The sequence below is a fragment of the Salmo salar genome, chromosome 12 (assembly GCF_965601325.2).
Source record: "Salmo salar chromosome 12, fSalSal1, whole genome shotgun sequence".
In the NCBI taxonomy this organism is placed as follows: domain Eukaryota; kingdom Metazoa; phylum Chordata; class Actinopteri; order Salmoniformes; family Salmonidae; genus Salmo; species Salmo salar.
Window position 1 is genome coordinate 67,620,783 of NC_138302.1, and position 24,274 is coordinate 67,645,056.

A 24,274-nucleotide genomic window follows, 5' to 3' on the forward strand; every position below is an offset into this window, starting at 1 on the left:
GCATTGCACTCAGCCCGCCACGAGTCACTAGAGCAGAAGAACATTCCTGCCGGCCAAACCCGGGCCAATTGTGCACTGCCCCATGGGTCTCCCGGTCACGGCGGGCTGCAACAGAACCTGGACTTGAACCAGGCTCTCTAGTGGCACAGCTAGCACTGCGATGCAGTACCTTAGACCACTGCGCCACTAAGGAGGCCACAATGCTATTTATATTTGAGTAGTGTAAGATTAATTAATCAAAGTACATGGAAAAACCTAGATTTTAAAACAAACAATTAAAACAATATACCTGCAATATAGCATGCTGGGGTGTGGTTTATGTTCAACTCTGGTAATTAACACTAACACTAGGTCTATTTTACACCACTTAGTGTTAATTTAACTCTTTACCGTGTTAATGTAACTCTTGAATCAACACTAGAAATGTTACAATGAAAAACTCTGGCCAATTTGCTGTGTACTATGAAAGGGACACATCTACAGGCTTTCATACATTTCAAGAACCTTTTAGAATTCTGAAGAACTGTAGATGCCACGTCAAGAACCTTTTAGAATTCTGAAGAACTGTAGATGCCACGTCAAGAACCTTTTAGAATTCTGAAGAACTGTAGATGCCACGTCAAGAACCTCACTCTTAACTCCAAGTTTATTTATCGGGCAAGAGTTCTCCAAGGAACCTTAAGAACCTTCATTTTTTTCAGTGTAGGTGGTAGGTCAAGTCCAAAAAATGTGTGTGGGTGATGGCCTATGGAGGGGTCAGCCTGGCAGTAGCCAAAGCTCCCGGAAGTCCCAGTACTTCCAGAGGATAAACAGAAAAAGGGCCAACAAGACAGTGGCGACCACGCGCGCTCTGGTCTTTATGAGCGGGGTGATAAAGTTAACAGGGGTGGAGACGAACACTAGCGCTACAGCCATGACAGCCAGGATGATGTTGATGAGTTTTCCCAGCAGGGCGTGGGCATTGGCGTTCTCCACACCCTCCCATTGGAGCATCTGCTGCTGCTGCTGTTGCAGCTCTAACCTAGTGATGCGGTTCATGCATGACTCCACCGCCTCCTGTACAGACACACACATAACATAATATGTATATACAAATACAAACACAGGCAAACATAAAGTTCCAACAGCTTTACGGGTACTATAGGCTCCTTTCTGCACTCATACTTGTGTGTGTCAGTATATCTTATACATCCAGGTTTTTGCCTCTTTACCTGAGAGTCTCTGGTTCTCTCATAGGACTGGTAGGTCACTTTCTCTTCCATGCTGGTCAGCTCCTGTATCAGGTTGGACATCTGGTTCTGGTGCAGCTCTGTCAGGTCATTCAGCTGATCCTCCAGTAGCTCATACCTGTACTTCTCTTCCTGTAGGCACTGGGTCATGTAGGAGTAGTCACTCTGCAGCTGACTCTTCATGTCCTCGATGGCATCCTCCATGTGGGCCTGGCTGGCCTTGATCTCCTGCAGGCCTTCCAGCAGAGTGTCCCAGGACCTGTGGTGGTGGTTCCCGTCCAGCCTGGCCGGCCCCAACCCCAACATCCCCCCTCCTCCCCCAGTCCCGAAATAATTACTGCCTGTCACAGAGTCACTGGAGCACTCGTCGTCACTACTGTACTTTGAGCTGGAGGCCAAGGTGACGCTGCTACTCAGGGGTACATCATCTGAATGCTCCTCCACACCTTCCTCCAGCGAGTGTGTGCTGCCGAATTTGTTGCGGATCAAGCTGACAAACTCCAGGGGCTTAGACACCACAGCTGTCTGGGTGAGTTCTGACATGCCCTCTTTGACACCCTCCACCACTCCTCCACCAAAGCTACTGATCCCTGCTCGTACGTTAGCCCCTACATCCTTCAGCCCCTGTTGCATATCCCCCAGCACATCCTTAGGCTGCCGGCCCAGACCTTGCTATAAGGAGAGGGAGGTAATGTGGATGGGGGAAAAGGTGTCAACGCAAAAGTAGACCAATGAGACATGGACGACTCATTTCATTTTCTTTCTTTCTCTCTCTCTTTACTCATACACACACACACACACACACACACACACACACACACACACACACACACACACACACACACACACACACACACACACACACACACACACACACACACACACACACACACACACACCTGCTGTATCTCCTTCAGCTTCTTGTGGTAGTGATCTAGCTTCTTGTGCAGGTGGGCGATGGTCTGTGCAGACTTCTGGTTCTTCTTCTCAAACACCTGTTTGATACGAAAAGCCTGATGTCTGTTGGCATTGTGGGCCAGCTTCAAGTACTCTGCCACGTTGTCGTTTCGTGCCTCCTGTTCTATCCGAATCTGCTCAATGCTCTTCAGGATCTTCTGCTGTAGCTGCTCTAGAGCAGCCCGTGTCCGCTGGGCCTCGGCGACCACTGACACTTCAGCCCCCCCGGCCAGAGCTTCCACCCCGGCCACAGCCCCTGCTCCATCCACGCTGATGTTAGAGGCAGAGGCGTCAGTGGCGCCATGGCTGGCTGAGAGGGGCAGGTCAAACGTTGTCACCTCACTCTTATCCAGCTAAGGGGGGCGGGGTGACAGAGTACAGACAAAGAGACAGAGTGGAGTGAGCATGATTGATTACATTGCAGCATTATATGGTAAAATGTTCCTTTTAAAGCAGAAAACGCATCACAATGACAGATCTGGTGATTTCTTTTTTGTTGTTGTTTTTCCTTGCCCAACCCCAGCCTCATATGCAGACATTTCCTGACAGAGCTGCCTTCAAACAGGACTAGGTGCTCAATACATAAAATGTTCACATAAATACAATTTTCACATAGGCTGCTAAACTAGGAAATCATGATTTACAGTGCCTTGATTCTAATCAGAATTATGTTTTTCATTGTGAAGAAACAACAGTTACATGATATGGACAAACATCTGTATTATCAATTGATAATTATATATTCTTTGAACCACAATCTAAGATTTCCAACCGTTCATTGGTAATTTCAATTAATGTAGCATCCCGTTGATTTTGGGAGAATATGAGCACAACTGTCTTACCTTAACAAAAAAAATGAAGGACCAATAGCTGCATAGCTAAAATAGTTTTGTAGACCACTTATGACATCACCAGGTTACAGGCTGTTCCTTTAATGGAAAAGGAATGCAATAGAATGTATCTTTATGGTAATTACATTGATTATGACACAGATCTAAACAACATAGTTTTTTTTTTAGCAGGAAGATGAGATGGGCCTGCTCTTCATCTTGACTGTTGTCACACTCAAACATGGATGTGTTGAACATCTGCAGATGATTTATTCCATTTAACTATAGAAGATACCACCATGTTGGCATAGCCGCAGGAAGTAGGGGTGCTGGAGGTGCTGCAGCACCCTCTGATAAATTTAAATAATTTTGCCAAAATGATATACAGTGCATTCGGAAAGTATTCAGACCCCTTGACTATTTCCACATTTTGTTACGTTACAGCCTTATTCTAAAATGTAGAATACCGTAAATTCCAGACTATAAGCCGCAACTTTTTTCCCAGGGTTTGAACCTCGCGGCTTAAACAATGACGCGGCTAATATATGGATTTTACCCGCTTTCAATTTAAAAAAAAAAAAAAAACTAATTCTGTGACGTGCTCAGTTTTTTGGCGGCATTAAGCTTTCATTAGACCAATGAAATTGCCGAACGGGTTAAGGTCAAACAACTTTTTTGTTTACTGTTTAGATTAAATCGAGTGCTCTCAAACTTCCCATCATTCTGATTAAAGTAGTCATTTTGTCACCCTCATCATGGCAAAGACACGGAGAAATGCATATGATGCAGCTTTCAAGTTGAAGGCGATTGATCTGGCTGTTGGAAAAGGAAATAGAGCTGCTGCACGGGAGCTTGGTCTTAATGAGTCGATGATAAGACGTTGGAAACAGCAGCGTGAGGAATTGACTCAGTGCAAAAAAAGACAACTAAAGCTTACTGCTGTTTTTTTTATTTTTGTTACAAGCCGTGTTTCGTTAAAGCCTGTGTAAAGTTCATTTGTTTCAATGTACCGGTAGGCACCTGCGGCTTATAGACATGTGCGGCTTATTTATGTTCAAAATAATATATATTTTTTTATTCAGTGGGTGCGGCTTATATTCAGGTGCGCTTAATAGTCCGGAAATTACGGTATATCTTTTTTCTCATCAATCTACACACAATACCCCATAATGACAAAGAGAAAACAGGTTTTTAAAAATACCTTGTTTACATAAGTATTCAGATCCTTTGCTATGAGACTCGAAATTGAGTTTGGGTGCATCCTGTATCCATTGATCATCCTTGAGATGTTTCTACAACTTGATTGGAGTCCACCTGTTATATAGATATATAGACAGGTGTGTGCCTAAGGTCCTACAGTTGATAATGCATGTCAGAGCAAAAACCAAGCCATGAGGTTGAAGGAATTGTCCGTAGAGTTCCGAAACAGGATTTTGTCGAGGGACAGATCTGGGGAAGGGTACCAAAAAATTTCTGCAGCATTGACGGTCACCAACAACACAGTGGCCTCCATCATTCTTAAACGGAAGAAGTTTGGAACCCCCAAGGCTCTTCCTAGAGCTGGCCTCCTGGCTAAACTGAGCAATTGGGGGAGAAGGGCCTTGGTAAGGGAGGTGACCAAGAACCCGATGATCACTCTGACAGCATACTGAAGTTCCTCTGTGGAGATGGTAGAACCTTCCAGAAGGACAACCAATCTCTGCAGCACTCCACCAATCAGGCCTTTATGGTAGAGTGGCCAGACGGAAGCCACTCCTCAGTAAAAGGCACATGACAGCTCGCTTGGAGTTTGCCAAAAGGCAACTAAAGGACTATTAGACCATGAGAAACAAGATTCTCTGGTCTGATGAAACCAAGATTGAACTATTTGGCCTGAATGCCAAGCGTCACGTCTGGAAGAAACCCCGGCACTATCCCTACGGTGAAGCCTGGTGGTGGACACATCATACTGTGGGGATGTTTTTCAGCGGCAGGGACTGGCAGACTAGTCAGGATCGAGGGAAAGATGAACAGAGCAAAGTACTGAGAGATCCTTGATGAAAACCTGCTCCAGAGCGTTCAGGACATCACACTGGGACGAAGGTTCCCCTTCCAACAGGACAACGACCCTAAGCACACAGCCAAGACAACGCAGGAGTGGCTTCGGGACAAGTCTCTGAATGTCCTTGAGTGACCCAGCCAGAGGCCGGACTTGAACCCGATCGAACATCTCTGGAGAGACCTGAAAATTGCTGTGCAACGACGCTCCCCATCCAACCTGACAGAGCTTGAGAGGATCTGCACAGAAGAATGGGAGAAACTCCCCAAATACAGGTGTGCCAAGCTTGTAGCGACATACCCAAGAAGACTCGAGGCTGTAATCGCTGGGTGCTTCAACAAAGTACTGAGTTAATGGTCTGAATACTTATGTAAAAGCTATTTCAGTTTATTTTAATTTTATGCATGCATTTGTAAAAATGACAAATCGGTTTTAGTTGTCATTATGGGGTATTGTGTGTAGATTGATGAGGGAAAAACATTTTAATTCATTCATTTAGAATAAATGTAACGAGCGTGCTGGGAGTTGGGAAGCAAGTTCAGGGAGGGAGTGTTTTAATAAATAAATGTAACATAATACAAAACAAGAAAACACAAACAACGCACAGACATGACAGAGGAACAGAGACAATAACGCCTGGGGAAGGAACCAAAGGAAGTGACATATATAGGGAAGGTAATCAGGGAAGTGATGGAGTCCAGGTGAGTCTGATGACAGGTGTGCGCCATAACAAGCAGCCTGGTGACCTAGAGGCCAGAGAAGGAGCACATGTGACAATAAGGCTGTAATGTAACAAAATGTGGAAAAAGTCAAGGGGTCTGAATACTTTCCAAATGCTTGTGTAACAAAATGCCATGTATAAGGACTGCCATCTATGGATTATACTTTTATGTTTTGTTGCGGATGTCAGTCAACAACCTCAATTTGACCGAACAGCACTGTTTTTCAAAGTAGCTTATGTTGTGATAGGCTATTGGCACAAGCACAATGGCCATCACCGGTGAGTAGCTTAGACTTCATCTTCATCATTAGGTAAGTCAGTGCCTAGTTTATCTAGTAGCCTACTGTAGCCTATAATTGATATATTTCCTCCTAATATTGTACAATCTGTGTGTCTCTTCATTGGCCTGGGCCCGGTTTCTCAAAATCATCTTAAGGCTAAGTTCGTCATACGAACCTTTGTAGGAGTATTGTTAACCCTCTAAAGTCGATGTCGGCGCCCCCGCGGAAATCTAATTAGCATCATAAAAAATCCCCATCAAAGTCTCTCAGTTTAAACTAGAGATACCTGTTGTTTTTTTTTACATTGGATGCTTCTCAATCCACCGCATCTGCCTATGTAACACTTCCGCATCTGTGGTGAAAGGTGACAGAGCTAGAGCTCTGTTTGTCAGACCATGAGACATTCCGAAAATCGGTCTCCTCACAAAATCATCTGTAGCGTCCAAACGGTTTGGCCTACAAACTCTTTCCTCTGTGGAAAGATGAGACTCTCACGATGGTGTCCTCCATTTTGCTCTACGACCCCCACACGCGTCTTGGGATTCGTCTGACGTTGGTACAGCCGATCTGCCAACTTCTGTCTGTAGCGTCCGAACAGTTTGGGCTACAGACTAATACGACCCCTCTGTGTGCAGGTGAGACTCACAAACACATACATGTTTTTCTCTAGGATGCCCACAGGCCTCACAAGACTCATCTGACGGTCCCGTGGTACCAGTTGAAGAAATAATCTATGGAAGTATACATGGAGACTATTTAGTGTAAAAAATAATGGGTTAAATACATGTTTTGTTATTTAATCAATTTTAGAATAAGGCTGTAACGTTACAAAATGTGGAAAAAGTCAAGCGGTCTTAATAATTTCCGAACGCAATATAGAACAAACTTCCTTTAGATTTTTTGGAGGGGACTATCTGTTGTTTCATGTAGTGCACACACAAGAACTCCACTAGACATAGAATCAAGACGTATCTCTGTCTCTCTGACAGCAGATCACTTCAGAACTAAGTTGACTACAAATACATACAAAGTTGCCAATGCCTTTGCAATTGTTACAAACCAGTTAACAATAAAATTATGCTTGAAATGAAACCTGAGATGACTGCATTAAAAGATAAATACAATAGGCTCGATAGGCCTATTTCAATCATATTGAAATCAATTTCATGTTCATTCAACTGAGTTTGATTTAGCTAATTGTAGGCTCCTATCTGTAATTTTTGCCTCAATATATTTAATGTTGTGTAACAACGTGCGCAATGATGTCAAATCTACGATTTAGTGCATTATTATAGGGTAAGCTAAACATTCGAATAAGCCGCCTCAATATTTGTAGCCATATAGGCAATAATATATTTCTGAGCTGAAATAAAAAAAACTCCAGAAATGTTCCATATGCACAAAAAGCTTATTTCTCTCAAATTTGTTTATAACCCTGTTAGTGGGCCTTTCACCTTTTCCAAGATAATCCATCCACCTAACACGTGTGGCATATCAAGAAGCTGATTAAACAGCATGATCACAGATGCACCAAGTTTTGAGGGCAGGTGCAATTAGCATGCTGACTGCAGGAATCTCCATCAGTGTCACACCCTGATTTGTTTCACCTGTCTTTGTGCTTGTCTATACCCCCCTCCAGGTGTCGCCCATCTTCCGCATTATCCCCAGTGTATTTATACCTATGTTCTCTGTTGACAATTCGTTTTGTCTTGTAAAGCCTACTGGCATTTTTTTCCTTACGCCTGTCCTTGTCTGGTTCCTGTTTTCGACCGTTCTGCCTGCCCTGACCCTGAGCCTGCCTGCCGTTCAAAACCTTGTCACACCACCCTGGATTACGGACATCTGCCTGCCCTGACCCTGCCGTTCTGTACCTTTCGGACTCTGCTCTGGATTACTGACCTCTGCCTGCCCTGGACCTGTTGTTTGCCTGCCCCCGTTTTTGTAATAAACTTTTGTTACTTCGAAACTGTCTGCATATGGGTCTTCGTCCTGAGCCTTGACAATCAGAGCTGTTGCCAGAGAATTGAATGTTAATTTCTCTACCATAAACTGCCTCCAATGTCATTTTAGAGAATTTGGTAGTACGTCCAATGGGCCTCAACCACAGATCACATTGAACCACGCCAGCCCAGGACCTCCACATCTGGGCAGACAGGCCCAGGCAATCGAAAATACTTTATTACAGACAGAAAAAATATTCCTCAGCACCCTCCCCCACCTCCTCCAGACAATCCCACAGGTGAAGCCCACACATGGCTTGGCTGCACCCCAGTCATGTAAAATCCATAGACTAGGGCCCAATTAATTTATTTCAATTGACTAATTTCCTTATATGAACTGTAACTCAGTAAAATCTTTGAAATTGTTGCATGTTGCGTTTTTAATTTTTGTTCAGTATAGTAGCTGATCCGTCATCAGTATTGTGGAATAATTATGTTCCGGTAAGATGTGAACGGAGAAATCTGATCCGAGGGCATCGCTGCCTTTCTTTCAATCCTATCACTATGGATACATGCTCCAACAATACACTTAGAAAACGTTCTTTCTGTTACCAATCTTTCTGCGTGGTGTTTTGGGAAGCGCATGTTACATCTTCAGCCGTTGAAAGAATGATGCATTGCTAAAACACTCGTAAGCCTATAAATTCCCTCAATATCGGGATATTGTTTACATTCAAGACCAGGTCGTTTCTGTTGATCTCAGCTTGTCAGTGGCGGAGTAGCCACTCGTTTCTGTCATTTAAAAAAATATTCTGCTAATGTCTTCTGTCATGTAAATTATGTAGAATTGCATGAAATGTGTTAATAAAATATAATTTTTGGGGGAACCCTGCGACAACAAAAGAATCCCCATGTGTGGAAATCCTAAAAACACCTGTGCTCAACTTTATGTCCCTCACCCCTGCAACCCCAACTCAAAACATCTTCCGAGGGCTCTATGAGTATTCGATCAATTTGTAGGATTTTACCCTGTTTTATTTGTTTCTCTCTTTACACTACAAACATGTAAAGACCTGCAAGACACATACAACATTGTGCTAAAAAAAGATAGCATAAGCCGCTAAAGTTTTAAACTTTCAAGATGAATTGCATTCATGAAACAGGAAAGCCACGTTCCTAGGCTTAGATGTTTCTGAAGCGTGAAAGATCTTACAACGCCTGGATAGGTATTTTAATCATCAGCTAACCACATCATATGTTATAGCATTTTGTCAGTCGATGACACAGTCAATGACGTAGTACGCAACCATTGGTTGTTGCGTAATCTGTCTTTAGCCAAAGACGTTTATATCTAAACTAAGATAGACCACAGCCTGTCGTTTCCAATGGGAACATATGAGTCATAGTGGGCAGAACAAACAAGGAGGGGGACAGAGCCAAGAACGATCTAGCCTGCTAGTGAGATCCTATTTGCTCATTCTAGCATGTATTTGCATATTTCCGTTAGGGAACGTCTACTCAGAGGTGCGCGTGTGCAAAATCAATTCACCCTTGCACTCCTTCTAATCAACGTAATTTTTGGGAACTTTGGCAAAGGGTAAAGTCTATAAAACGTAGTCCAATCTTTTGGTAACATATTCTAGTTTTGGGAACAGTATACTGTATTGAGATCAAATGTTGCATCGATGAGAACATTTGCAGAATGTCGGCCAAAATCCATCTTGTTCCATCCCATCCCATCTTGTTTCATCCCATCTTCCACTGCCGGCCACCGGGCTTCCTCTCACCAACATATTTGGTAGTGAGTGGAAACGCCAAGTGAATGCTTCACATTTATACATCCGGTGAAATATCTGTCCCATTGTACTATTTGTGCCTGACCTGTGGAACACTACGAAAGAGAGGAGCTATGCGCCCCTTCTAGGTCCCGCCCTAGCTCTAACTCAATTGGCCAATTCCACAGCTCTGGTCTGATTGGCCAATTGTTGGTAGCTTCTTGATTGGTTGGTGAGTGCAACGCTTGGAAGCGAACGACATTGATTGTCGCTACCAGACATTTCCGAGCCTCGACTCACCGTTGTCAGGGTGCGTAAATAAAATACACTAGACCCCTTTCCAGTACACGAAACACTGACAGATGCGCGCGACTCTTTGCTACAGTAAGAAAGCCATCGCCATCTGCACCCATTCAACATAGCCTATATTTTCGTTTGTATTACTTCTAAGCAAAATACATGTTTGAGGTTCTCATATCCTTACAATGATGTTTTTAATATTGCTTGAACAGTCGCTAATATTATATTTGGTTGTGATCTTTGCAAAATAACTATTTTGGATGCAGCAGTTGTTAGCTAGAATGTTAACGCTCATTGACATAGGCTGTGCAAAAGCTAGCCAAAGATACATTTTACTGGTTGGAAGTTCTTTTTAAGTATAATGCAGTTGATTTGCGATGATGACCCAAAAAATGACATTAAACAGAATTTTGAAATGAGCCTGAAAATCCAATTATAATCCAAAAGTAGTGTGAAATGCACTCATAAACGACATGTAAATAGAGGATTCTTTTTTTGCCGGCGTTATATAAGAGCTCCTTCGTATTCTGCCACCAATTTGCGCGCATCGCCCTCGTGCGGCAATGTTTGCAAACACAGAAAGGGGTCTCTGCTCAAGCCTTTAGCACAGGAGTGGGTAATCAGTTCTCTAGGGCCCGATTGGTGTCACACTTTTTCTTCACCCCTAGCAAACACACTTGATTAATGAAATTGCATTTTGATTTACAGTTCCTATAAGGAAATCAGCCAATTAAATAAATCCATTAGACCCTAATCTATGGATTTCACATGACTGGGCAGGGGGTGCAGCCTTAGAGGGCATAGGACCCACCCACTTGGCAGCCAGGCCCACCCACTGGGGAGATAGGCTCAGCCAATAGGAATGGGTTATTCCACACAAAAGGGATTTATTACAGACAAATACTCCTCAGCTCCCCCCTCAGACGATCCTGCAGGTGAAGAAGCTGGATGTGGAGGCGCTGGGTGGTTACATGTGGTCTGCGGTTGTGAGGCCGGGTTGGAAGTACTGCCAAATTCTCTAAAATGATGTTGGAGGCAGCTTATGATAAAGAAATGAACATTACATCTCTGGCAACAGCTCTGGTGGACATTCCTGCAGTCAAGTCAGCATGCCAATTGCACACTCCCTCAAAACTTCAGACATCTGTGGCATTTTGTTGTGTGACAAAACTGCACATTTTAAAGTGGCCTTTTATTGACCCCCAGCACAAGGTGCACCTGTGTAATGATCATCCTCTTTAATCAGTTTCTTGGTATGCCACACCTGTCAGGTGGATGGAAAAGGAGAAATGCTCATTAACAGGGATGTAAACAAATTTGTGCACATAATTCGAGAGAAATAAGCTTTTTGTGCGTATGGAAATGTTGTATTTTTTTTTTAATTTCAGCTCGTGAAACATGAGCCCAAAATTTTAAATGTTGCGGTTTATTTTTGTTTAGTGTATATTACGAAGTGTCCTTCCTTGCTCTGAAGTTGACGACCAGGTTATTGTTGGAGTTTGAGCAGCACCATGTGGCCACTCCCGGTATTGTACATTTGACCGTTTAATATACTTACTGATGGCTTACTATATAGAGCGCCGAAATAGCTCAGTTGGGAGAGCGTTAGACTGAAGATCTAAAGGTCCCTGGTTCGATCCCGGGTTTCGGCAGCAGAGCGGTGTCAACCCTTTTCCACCCCGTTTCTCTTGTGTAATAACCACAGTAGGTCATATATGTTTTTGAGTACAGGTTTTTAATTTAGACCTACTTCAAGAATTTACCCTATTATCAGCTAATGGAGCAAATGTTGCTAGGAATTTTGAATAATCCTATTACATTGCATAATAACTATCCTATCATGTAATTAATCAAGTAGTAATTCCCTTGTAAATTCTGTAGTCAATAAAGCAGCCTCAAAATATGAAGTTACACAATTTCACCAGTTTTGACCTATTAATTTACTGTTGCACATTATATTTACAGTGCCTACACCAATTTGTAAGTCGCTCTGGATAAGAGCGTCTGCTAAATGACTTAAATGTAAATGTAAAAATGTACAGGGCCATAGAGTACCACAGTATGAGTCATAATACCCATAAAACCTAGTGGTCAAACAGGGAAATGGTTCCTATCATTCTTCCTATCATCGGGTTCAAGTCTGGCCTCTGGCTGGGCCACTTCAGAGACCTGATCCGAAGCCACTCCTGCTTTGTCTTGGCTGCTTTGTCTTGGCTGTGCTTAGGGTTGTTGTCCTGCTGGAAGGTTGAACCTTCGCCCCAGTGTGATGTCCTGAGCGCTCTGGAGTAGGTTTTCATCAAGGATCTCTCTGTACTTTGCTCCGTTCATCTTTGCCTCGATCCTGACTAATCTCCCAGTCTCTGCCACTGAAAAAAATCCCCAAAGCATGATGCTGCCACCACCAAGCTTCACCGTAGGGATTGTGCCACGGTGTCCTCCAGACGTGACGCTTGGCATTCAGGCTAAAGAGTTCAATCTTGCTTTCATCAGACCAGAGAACCTTGTTTCTCATGGTCTGAGAGTCCTTTAGATGCCTTTTGGCAAACTCCAACTTCCGTCTGGCCACTCTACCATAAAGGCCTGAATGGTAGAGTACTGCAGAGATGGTTGTCCTTCTGGAACGTTCTCCCATCTCCACAGAGGAACTCTGGAGCTCTGTCAGAGTGACCATCGGGTTCTTGGTCATCTTCCTGACCAAGGCCCTTCTCCACCGATTGCTCCATTTGGCTGGACGGCCAGCTCTAGGAAGAGTCTTGGTGATTCTAAACTTTTTCCATTTAAGAATGATTGAGACCACTGTGTTCTTGGGGACCTTCAATGCTGCATAAATGTTTTGGTACCCTTCCCCAGATCTGCCTCGACACAATCCTGTCTCGGACAATTCCTTCCACCTCACGACTTGGTTTTAGCTCTGACATGAACTGTCAGCTGTGGGACCTTATATACTGTAGACAGGTGTATGTGCCTTTCCAAATCACGTCCAATCAAGTTGTAGAAACGTCTCAAGGATGATCAATGGAAAAAGGATGCACCTGAGCTCAATTTCAAGACTCAAAGCAAAGGTTCTGAATACTTATGTAAATAACTTATCTGTTTTTGAATTTTAATACATTTGCAAACATTTATAAAAACAGTTTTCCCTTTGTCATTATGCGGTATTGTGTCTAGATTGATGAGGAAAACATTTACTTTAATCCATTTTAGAATAAGGCTGTAACGTAACAAAATGTGGAAAAAGGGAAGGGGTCTGAATACTTTCCGAATGCACTGTATGGACACGACCCAGTCGTTCGTTCTAAACATTCAATTGCCAAACTTCTTATCCCTTACTTGCTAGCTAGCCAACTACGGCTAACTTACCTTCACGTCAAAAAGTGCAGCCAGAATAACAGCAAAGTAGCCGCATTTTCATTTGTTTAAGCTGTTTTCTAGTGACATTTATTTGGGTACATCCATAACAATGAGCTAATGAGGTGCGATTTCACCTGGCATAGAAAATGTGCTCACTCATCAGGACACTGTTGTTCAGAGAGGAGCTAGCCAACAACACCACTAACACAATCACTTCAAACTGAAGCTGGAAAAACTTGGTTTCAAAACTGCACTTGGTTTCGTTTGACCTTTTCTTAATTAACATTTTTGTATATATCCATAAAAATGATACCAGCTGATTCACGATTTCCACTTGCTGAGAAACACTGCCTGCCTTTCTGTCTCATCCTGACACATTCATTACTCTGGGACAGCTGGAGATCAAATTTGAATATTGAAACAATGTTGCAAATGTCAGAGAGACAGACATCAAGATTTATACAAATCTCCACTGTTGAAAACTAAATGGTAGTCTAAAAGAAATGTGAAATAATGTCTAGATGCATTTTATAGTGGAGATCAAGTTTATAAATTGCTTGGCTGGGCTGATGAGATAGTGAATTAAATAGTCATTTTAACGTCATAGATTTAGCCAGTGGTAACTTGTTGAATAGACTTCGACTGGAATGCGGTTTTAACCAATCAGCATTCAGGATTAGACCCACCCCTTCAAATATATTTATTTTAACTCTTTGTCTCTCTTGACCTTCACCTCTGTCTGTTGTCCTCTGTGCAGTATACTGTAGTCTGTTGTCAAGTCTCCTGTGGGAGAATGTTGTTCTGAGTGTGGGTGGGTTGATGATTGTACCTAACCTAACGAAGACAGTTTTGGTTGATAATCTTCATTAAAGATCATTTGTGGGAGCAGAACGTTATGAGAGGTGTACCTTATTTGCTGTTCTTTTTTTGTCCAGCTCTTGTGCCACATTTACATGTAAGTAAATATGTGCCTTTCATGGTTTGATTGTACCCTCATTGAACCTGCTCATTGTGTTAGAGAGGGTTAATATGCTAGTGTCTATCAGTGTGTGAGTTTTGGGCATTCACTCAGTCTGGCTTAATGTGAGATTTAGCTGAATCACGTTGGATCATCACTCCATTGTGTCTGTGTCCACTCATCTACATCTCTCTCTCTCTCTCTCTCTCTCGCGCACACACACGCACACGCTCACTCAGCGCTTGCAAACTGACTAAACAACACAAAGTGCCTTGGGTCTATTATTTGTTTAACTTTGCTTGTTTTGTCCTCCCAACCTTTGCCTGTCATTTCCAACATCTTAAGTGTATTTGCATGACCCCTTTGTCCTACAGATGTAGGTGTTAAAACCAAGTCCTGAAAGCTGTCAGCCACATCTCTATACGTCTCTATACCGACAGAGATGGGAGACAAAGAGGGATATAAGCCTATATATCAGACATACACAGAAAGAAAGATAGCTGTGTCTGTGCATGTCAGTGTGCCATCTACTTGTGCTCCTCTTCCAGGAAAAAACTGTAGCTTCCCTAGTGAATGAATCTGTGTGATGTTTTAACTCTATTTGTTGTTAATGAAATTCGCTGTGGTGTAGTGTGTGTCTTTTTAAACCCTGTGTAGGTTCATGTGTGGTGGTCTGTATGACTATACACTGTAATTGTATGTAGGTTTACCCTTTGGTTCATAGAGTCCGCACATGGTAGCGCAAACACACTGACCAAACTCTGTTACATAACAGCAACTGCAAACTACTCCATACTCTCTACTATCCCCCAACCGTACTGTAGATCACCAGACTACACCCCACCTCCTCCAGCAGCTATCCAACGTATCCAGAACTCTCCCATGTCCTTACCTCTGTCCCTGGGGACTCCCTCTTTATTCCTCTCCTCACATTTCACGTGCTGTTCTTTATCCCACACCCTTTGTCCCCTTGGAGACTTATTTTCTCTTTCTCACTTTCTTTACCTCCCTTTGTCTGTCTCTCTTTCTCTGGCTTGTTTCTCTCCTTATTGGTCTCTTTATCAGTGTGTGTTAGGGAGCCACTCATTAGTTAATTAATACATACCTTTCCAGGAAGAGACTATACCCAGTGCACCCTAGAATTGACATGAGACATGATGACTGTCTGTATGCGTGCGTGTAATACAGAGATGTTTATCCATCTGTATTATGTCTATGAATGTGCTTGTGGGAATGGTTAGATGTAGGCTTAGAAAATGTGGTGTGTGTGTGTGTGTGTTCTGTTAGTGTGGACTGTGAAGAGGTGTTTGGTGGGTTGCTCTACTTTAAAATCACCCTGACTGGCTCATGTGTAAAGTTCCAATCTTGGTCATAATCCAAGCAAAGCCTGACTCTATATCGGTCTCCTCTAATAACTGGGGTCTTATTATGTAACAGTCTCAACCCCTGTCCAAAGCCACGGTTTGCGAAAGTATTAAGTTGGCATCTTTCCCCAACCCGTAACACACATAATTTTTCCTTGTCCAGACTTTTGCATTCCGAATTTCAAACCGCCTTCTGCTATTCTTCTCAGTATGTGTACAGTACATGTGGTTCTAGGCAACTGCATGGCCAAGTTTTACCCTAACACATTGGTGTTAGCAACCTCCTGGTTTACAAGCGACATATCGGCCTGCAAGTCACATTATACTGACTTGCAAAGTGATGTGTAATTCCCGTTGGAACCCAGCCAGAGTTAAGATATCCAACAGCTGGAATTTGTATTCGTTCGCAACCTGTATTCAGAATGCCTGTCAGGGTTAGGAACATTGACCTAAACCCCTCAAACTCAAATCTGGCCTCAAAGCCAGTTCCACTGTGTTTTTTCATTGTTCCCCTCTAATCAGGGACTGGTTTTAGACCTGGGACACCAAGTGGGTGCATTTAATGATCAGGTAGAACAGAAACCCAGCAGGCTCCGGACTAGTAGGGTACGAGTCAAAAACCCCATTTAAACTGGAACAACCATTTGTAACTAACTGATTGGATTTGTTTATAAAAATGTATATTATTTATCTTTGTGTCGCATTATATTAATCAATCAATGTAAATGCAAAAACACAGATATTAAAAACAATCCCCAAAAAAATCTAGCTGCAATAGAGCATGCTGGGAAATATGATGATGGATAGAGTAAAACTGAAACCATCACAACCTGACACTCAACACTGGTTAACATCAACACTGGGGTTCTTGATTCAGAGGGGTTGGGTTAAATGCGGAAGACACATTTCAGTTGAATGCATTCAGTTGTACAACAGACTAGGTATCCCCCTTTCCCTTTTATACCACTGAGTGTTAATTTCACTACTAGAGAGTTAACACTAGACATGTTACATAAAAAAATCTACTCGAGGTTACACTGGTCAATTTGCTGTGTGGACACCCTACTCCTTACCATCTTACTTTTGACCTCTGACCTGAGAGCACCTGTTGGCAGTGGCAGTGTTGATCTCCACGGTCATGGTCAGTGTGTGTTTAAACTGTCACTACTCTGTTAGCTGCCGTTGTTCCTGTTTCTTAAGCCGTTGTTCCTGTTTCTTAAGACTTACTGTATCACTCCTGGTTATTGGGTGAGTTCCCATCAGAGTCAACCTCCTAGTTGGTGTAACACAAATATTGACCAGTGCCATATTTGTCAGGGAATGAGGCAGTCTGTGGCAAGCAATGTCGGGAGAAGAGGAATATTGGGACAGGGACACAGAAAGGTGGATTTCTGAGGAGGAATGGAGGGAAAAAAGAGGAAGCAGAGGTTGGATTTGAATTTGAGGAAGATGACGATACAAATGGAGACAGGGTGTCGAAGAGATTGGTGTCAAGTGCAAAAAGAGTGAGCTGTGCGCCAGAGTTCTGCAGTTGAAATGGAAGGGAATGAGGGCGAGTTAAGTGAGGTGGAAGGTGTGGTGTAAAGCTCGGAGACTGGCATCGATGGACATGATAAAGAAGAATCTGGTCCAGTAGGAGTGACATTTTTGGAGAAAGTATATCCTTGCCTTTTGGCGGATCCATTTCTAGTTTCAGGGTGGGTAGGAAAGGAGTTGGGTGCAGTCGAATCAGTGAAGGTAAGCTGTAGTGGATTTATGATATTTGTTTGTGTTTCTTCGGACCAGAGGGAGCGGGTGCTCCATGTCACGCAACTTGCGTCAATATCTGTTTCTTGCTTTGCGCTTAGGAGTAGGGTACCATTGATGAAAGGAGTGATTTCTGGGGTAGTGTACAGATGGAGCAATTGCGCTTGAGGATTCCTGATGTTTGTGGTGCCCGCCGTTTGGTGCGACGCAGACCCGGTGGTGAAACAGAGGAATCCCTGTCAGTCGTTTTGAGTTTTTGAGTCTGAGTTTTTAACTATAGCAGTATATAGTATATCAGATATATCAGTTATCCTGTTAGAGCTTTTGTGCCGAATCCACTGCGGTGTTTCAGGTGCAACGTTTATGGTCATGTCGCAACCGTGTGTAGGAAGGGAGATTCCAAGATGTGGGAAGTGTGCAAGAGGGCATGGGACCAAGGATTGTGTAGTTTTGGAGGAGAAAGTTGTGTGTGTCAACTGTAGGCGTGCCTATGTTGCTACGGATCGGAAGTCCGGTGCGAGAGAGGCAGATGGAGGTGGCCAGAGTCAGAGTAGTGCAGAACGGTCGTATGCTGAGGCAGTGAAGAAAGTAGAAGAGGATGGGTCAAGGTTGAAGGATCCTGAGAGGATCCCTGTAAGTAGTGGATCTGTGTCAGCACAGAGGGATAGGCCAACGAGTGATACATGCTTCAGTAAGATTGGCTTCTTTAGCATTCATAGCAAAACAATCACAAAAAATAGATGTTGTGGTGGCAGCTACAGAGAAGAGTTACAAGGTGTGTTGAGTGGTGGTGTCCCGTCCTCCCAGGGCTGGTGGCATGGTGCAGGAGCAGATAGTGTCAAAGTAGTGGAATAGGATGGTGTTTTTTATTTATTTAAATGTTTATATGTGTAGGGTTAGTTAGTGGTGCATTTGTTTTATTTTTTATTTTCCCCTTTCCTTTTTTTGGTTTTGTATCACAAAATGTAATGTGATTGAACACATACTGCCGCACAGTAGGTGGCGGTATGCACCAACAAAATGTGTGAACGCCATGATACCAAAGAAGAACATTCTCTTGAGCTGACAGCCTTGTAGCGTTTTTTTGACTATATTAGCTATGCCCGAATAAAAGACAGTATAGAGGGGGCCATGAAGAATAGACTAGTAAACCCTTATATCCACAGAAAGCTGGAGAGATGTAGAGTACAGTGGACTGCTTCATATTTGTGTGTGTGAGATGTACTGAATTGGCATTGCAAAGGCTCAATACATTCAAATAAAAAATGATATCAATTATTAGTGTGAATGAATAAGGCTTTTCACCATTTGAATCCTTTACAAATATTGTTTCTAACACAGGGTTCATCACATGACATGAAGGAGTATGTGTCTTATACTGTTTAAATGCATTATGAAGTTATGAGTAATAATAAAAAGGAAAAAAACATACTGAGGTACTAGTTTCATGAATTTGACTGTAGCATTGGCCGCTCTGTCGGACAAACTATACACCATACCACTTGGGAGGCCCAGGCGCTTCTTTTGCTACAACTTGTGTCCATATCATATTTGACATTTTAAGAGGTTTGGGGGGGCTGATGTCTAGTCCTACAGAGACTAAATACATGCCTTTGGTTTGCCCCGAGCGAGACATGTTTAATGGTATGGTACCTCGCAGTTCACTCTACCTCACACAGAAGTCTGTCTACAGCTGTTGAAATCAAATGAGGCTCCCTGAGCCAATGAACATTTTGCAGGCACGCTTATGGAAGTAGGTGGTCTAGTACGGCACATAATATACACGCTTATGGAAGTAGGTGGTCTAGTACGGCACATAATATACACGCTTATGGAACTAGGTGGTTTAGTACGGCACATAATATACATGCTTATGGAACTAGGTGGTCTAGTACGGCACATAATATATACGCCTATGGAACTAGGTGGTCTAGTACGGCACATAATATACACGCCTACGGAACTAGGTGGTCTAGTACGGCACATAATATACACGCCTATGGAACTAGGTGGTCTAGTACGGCACATAATATACACGCTTATGGAACTAGGTGGTTTAGTACGGCACATAATATACACGCTTATGGAACTAGGTGGTCTAGTACGGCACATAATATACACGCCTATGGAACTAGGTGGTCTAGTACGGCACATAATATACACGCCTACGGAACTAGGTGGTCTAGTACGGCACATAATATACACGCTTATGGAACTAGGTGGTCTAGTACGGCACATAATATACACGCTTATGGAACTAGGTGGTTTAGTACGGCACATAATATACACGCTTATGGAAGTAGGTGGTCTAGTACGGCACATAATATACACGCTTATGGAACTAGGTGGTCTAGTACGGCACATAATATACACGCTTATGGAAGTAGGTGGTCTAGTACGGCACATAATATACACGCTTATGGAACTAGGTGGTCTAGTACGGCACATAATATACACGCTTATGGAACTAGGTGGTCTAGTACGGCACATAATATACACGCTTATGGAACTAGGTGGTCTAGTATAATACACACCATTCGAAGGACATCAGCGAGTTGAATCCAGCCATATGTCAGACTTATAGTTTTTGTTTTTGTTTAAACGTTTCTTTTTGTTTAAACAGCCTAGTGCACTATGTAACATTTGTTTGGCCAATAACACATCCTATTGAAGTGGTGTTTACAGTAGCTAGACTGTACTGTACAATTCCAGTATTCAACTCCTACCACCATCATCAGAAACACTAGTAATGCCGCCGGCCTGCTGACTCAGTGCAGACTCAGCTCCTGACCTTCAACTGTGGTGGAGCTACTGTACACATCATGCTGTGGGCAGGGAGAAGGGCTTAGAGAGATCAGAGGGGATACACTAATGCTATGACAGTTTGAGTGTGAAAGCCCTGAGATAGCAGGGATAGATAAGGCCTTATCAGCACAGCTGCAAATTCAGTGTCACTTGCTTAAACTCTGAACCAGTGCTTACATGTCCACTTTTCCACAGTCACTCAACACTAACAGTGGAAATGGCTGTCTGTTCCATGATTCTTATAATAACCCTGGTAAGCAAGGATAATAGCTCACACACAGCTAGCGTGACCAGCCCTTAGTGTATAGCCATTGTATTGCAGTGTGGAGGATTGATCAGAGATACTGTATTCTGTTGAATTATGTAAGCACTCTTGGAACCTCCCTGTATTTGCATTCCTACAGAGCCATTTGTTAAATGTCAAGTAGTGTAGAGATGTTCAGAGTGGATTTAAATGTCACACAATAGTCTGAGTAGGTGGCGAGGACAGGATGGCGAGGACAGGATGAACCATTCGTTTCCTTTAGCAGACGCCCTTAATAGGCCCACCTCCTCATAAACCCTATATCTGAATACACTTCCTTTATCATGCTTCTGGTAGAATGAACTTGTGTAGACCCTATTGTACTAACAAGGCTAAATAAATCACGTACTCTAAAGTCACCCTTGTACTTGAGCAGGAGAGGAAACAGGATGGCTGGCGCCTCAGAGCTGAGCTAAGAGGCAACTTCTGGTTCGCAGTTGGAGAGGTTTCTTTAGGTCAAATGGTTTAAGCTGTATCAGCTAATCACGTTCCTAGACAGGAGAGAGGGGAAGAGAGAGACAGATACACAGCCATGCACACATAACCTCTGTGATGTATCTCCTATCCAATACTCTAGACATTCCACATCTTTATTCGCAAAATAGAGCCTACTCTCAGACAACAGCCCACACTCACACACACAGGGCCAGCCCTAGCTTTTTATGGGCCCCCCACCTCGCGGGCTAAACATTTTAGTGGCCCCCCTTTTGATGGCGGAGAGAATGTTGCAGCTTTTAAGTAAGTCTACAGATTTTGCCATGGGGAAGAGAGCAGTTTTAGAGCTGAATTCCTGAAATTCGACCTATTTTGCCAAGGAGTGTGTAGTAGGGATTTCCAAGGTGAATAAAAGAGAAGAGCAGTCACAGATGAAGTCAATTAAAACCAATATGGTTGAATACAAGTTGCCACAGGAAGACGACGTCCAGCATTAGAGCACAGAAAATGTCTAACTCGCCTAAGCAGGCCCTTATATTCTAATCTAACATCACCAACCCACTGGGCAAAAACTGGTGTGATGACGTTGAATCAAGGTGGAAAACTGATTGGATTTGAAAAAAGTCATTAAGGGAAGGGAATTTTGTATTTTTTTCACCCAACTTTTAACCTAAATCCAATGACATGGTGACATTTTTGTTGAATTCACGTTACTTGACAAATCAAGCAAATGTAAATCAAAACTAAACGTTGAACTGACGTCTGTGCCGAGTGGGGATGTTTTGTGAACACCTGCCGAGAGGCTTGTAGGAAGTCACAACATCAGCTGCTACAGAATCACAGTGTCACAGAAAACAATAACAACCAGTGTCCTTGGTCCTTGTACCTCCAGTCTGGCGTCAATCCTTATCAACAGATATGAGAGCAATCCATAACATTCTGTATCAAGTCTAGTGACCGTCAACATGTACATAAATGAGTGCCACATAGAACACTGGAAATCATGTGTATTACAGAAAAGGAAAACATATAAATCTGCTAAGCATTGTCTTAATTACTATTAACTGAATGTTAACTTTATTAATCTTACATTTCCCAATTAGAGGGTGGAGAGATATTTTTGCAGGTTTAAAGATTATTTTCCTGCAAATCTACACTTTTACCATGAGTTATGCCATGGTAATATGATATCTGAGTGAGAGTGACTAACAAAATCAATGTGGGACCCATAGTGGTCAGGGCCCCTGGGCACATGCCCTGCATGCCTGGTTGGTATTCCACCATGATTACTACAAGTTTAGATAGCTGGCTAGAATAATTTACCAATCTAATCATTTTTAGCTGATATACTGTATTTATTTGAGTGACTGTCAGTGACAGACATAATGAGAGAAAAACTACTGATGCACAACCAAATTTCGACCAAATTGCACTTTGTGTATGTTATTATTCTAACTATCAACAGTAAATTGAGACCCCAACTCACAGCGTCTGCTTATGTGGCTAGGGCAGGTCCTGTGAGTGCAGCAAGAGCACTCTGCAGCCTGTAAACAGATATTTAACCCACTCCCTGAAGACAAACACACAAAAGCAAGTCTTGCTCCCTGGTGACACAAGGACTGCTGCACAAAACCAGGTCTAGACACCCACACCACGACAGGTTGACTATGCTTCCAGGAACTATAAAGGTGACATTTTCTGGTGCCATGACTAAACACATAATACAAAAACATTGACAACAACAACAACATCTAAAGGAGGTCTATGTTAAGATGCTGCAGAGCTAGACAGTAACAACTAACTTAGCCTACATCAAGCAATTATTTAGTTAGGTGTCTTAGCCCTCACCCAAACACAGGTACAGTGTATGTGCACTGCTTGTGAACTCTGCAGAGTTGAGCTGTCACTTTAGCCAATCACACGCCAGATGTACAACATGTTCTTTTACGGAGAGACAAAAAAACGGGATTCCTGGAAATTCTCTCAACATGTTGTTGTGGAAAGGGTGGGTTGAGGGAGAGAGAAAGAGAGGGGGGTTGAAGGGGATTTTTTTTAAATGGCACCAAGTCAAATTTTCCCACACTGACATCTTTGAGACTTCTCGCTCAGGGGGGGGGGGGGGGGGGGGGGGGGGGGGTGTGTGTGTGTGTGTGTGTGTGTGTGTGTGTGTGTGTGTGTGTGTGTGTGTGTGTGTGTGTGTTCAAAGGTCACAAATACGTAGAATGATAGCACATTTTAGATTTATTCTGTTTGATGAGTATCAGTCAGTGCATTGCACTAGGCGTCAACCTTTCATATTCCTTTCAATTAAGGTAATCAGTGTGTGTTTATCTGTACCTTTAGACTTGGTGTGGCCTTCGGTCACTTTATGGCTAAGTTATGCTAACAGCCGTTCTCAGTACACAGTGTCGTGCATATCTTTATGCTTTGTCCCTCCACAACCTGCAGCAAGAGAACTTTCCACTGTGTCCCACATGGGGGTCCAATCCGGCCCACGGGTGGTTAAAGTAAATCATGAAAAAATATCTATATTTTTGTATAAAAAAATGTAAAAAACATTATTTTGGGGAAACAAACTCAATATACTTAAAAATGACTAAAACCAAATGGAAACTGTGTAGAAATGATAATGGACCTATATTCATACAGTTTCTTGACTGTGTCCAGCTCGCTAATAATTAACCAAGTGAAAGCTAGACAGTCAGGGAGTATCAAAACTTATTTGCAAATTTTGATGGACAGAAAATATAACACATTTTCATTGTGGCCCTCCGGACCTTGTTGCAGGCCAAATACGGCCCCCGGGACAAAATTAGTTTGACACCCCTGGTTAACTGGGTGGAGAGAGTCAGGGTTAGTAATGTTGAAAATGTTGAACTTCTGCATGTAATTTAACCTGACTGTGGAAGCAACAGCATAAAATGAACAGTATCATTACTGAGAAACTCAGATGAGCCCTGTGAAGTATACTCTCTGAGCTGTGTTGCGGTGGGGAGGGGTGCTGGGGGGTTGGGATAGTAATCTTAGTTCAAAGGATTCCTAAATGAGCGCCATCACCACAGCAGAAGCAGCTTTGATTGCATTTTGTTGTGGCGATTTACATGGTATATTTGGGAAAATGCCAAAACCCCTTTAGCTACTCAACCAAGAGATTTTTTTGATTGGCAGGCCTTTTATCACAGACATGCAACACTTTAAACACAGATGTAATTTTATGAGGAGTGGGGCCTGTGACAGGAA

At 42.9% G+C, this 24,274-nt stretch overlaps 1 protein-coding gene and 1 non-coding gene across 2 annotated transcripts; one reads left to right on the forward strand and one right to left on the reverse strand.

Moving 5' to 3' along the window:
• Positions 1-660: 660 nt before the first annotated feature.
• On the reverse strand, positions 661-16,884 carry LOC106565603 (transmembrane and coiled-coil domains protein 2). The gene is made up of 4 exons (XM_014132907.3): positions 16,840-16,884; positions 2,129-2,539; positions 1,212-1,901; positions 661-1,056 (listed from the first exon to the last, which is right to left on the reverse strand). The coding sequence occupies exons 1-4, from the start codon at positions 16,882-16,884 to the stop codon at positions 757-759; spliced, it is 1,446 nt and encodes a 481-aa protein (XP_013988382.3). The 3' UTR covers positions 661-756.
• On the forward strand, positions 11,651-11,723 carry trnaf-gaa (transfer RNA phenylalanine (anticodon GAA)). Its single transcript has one exon. It is a non-coding gene; the product is annotated as a tRNA-Phe (tRNA).
• Positions 16,885-24,274: the final 7,390 nt, after the last annotated feature.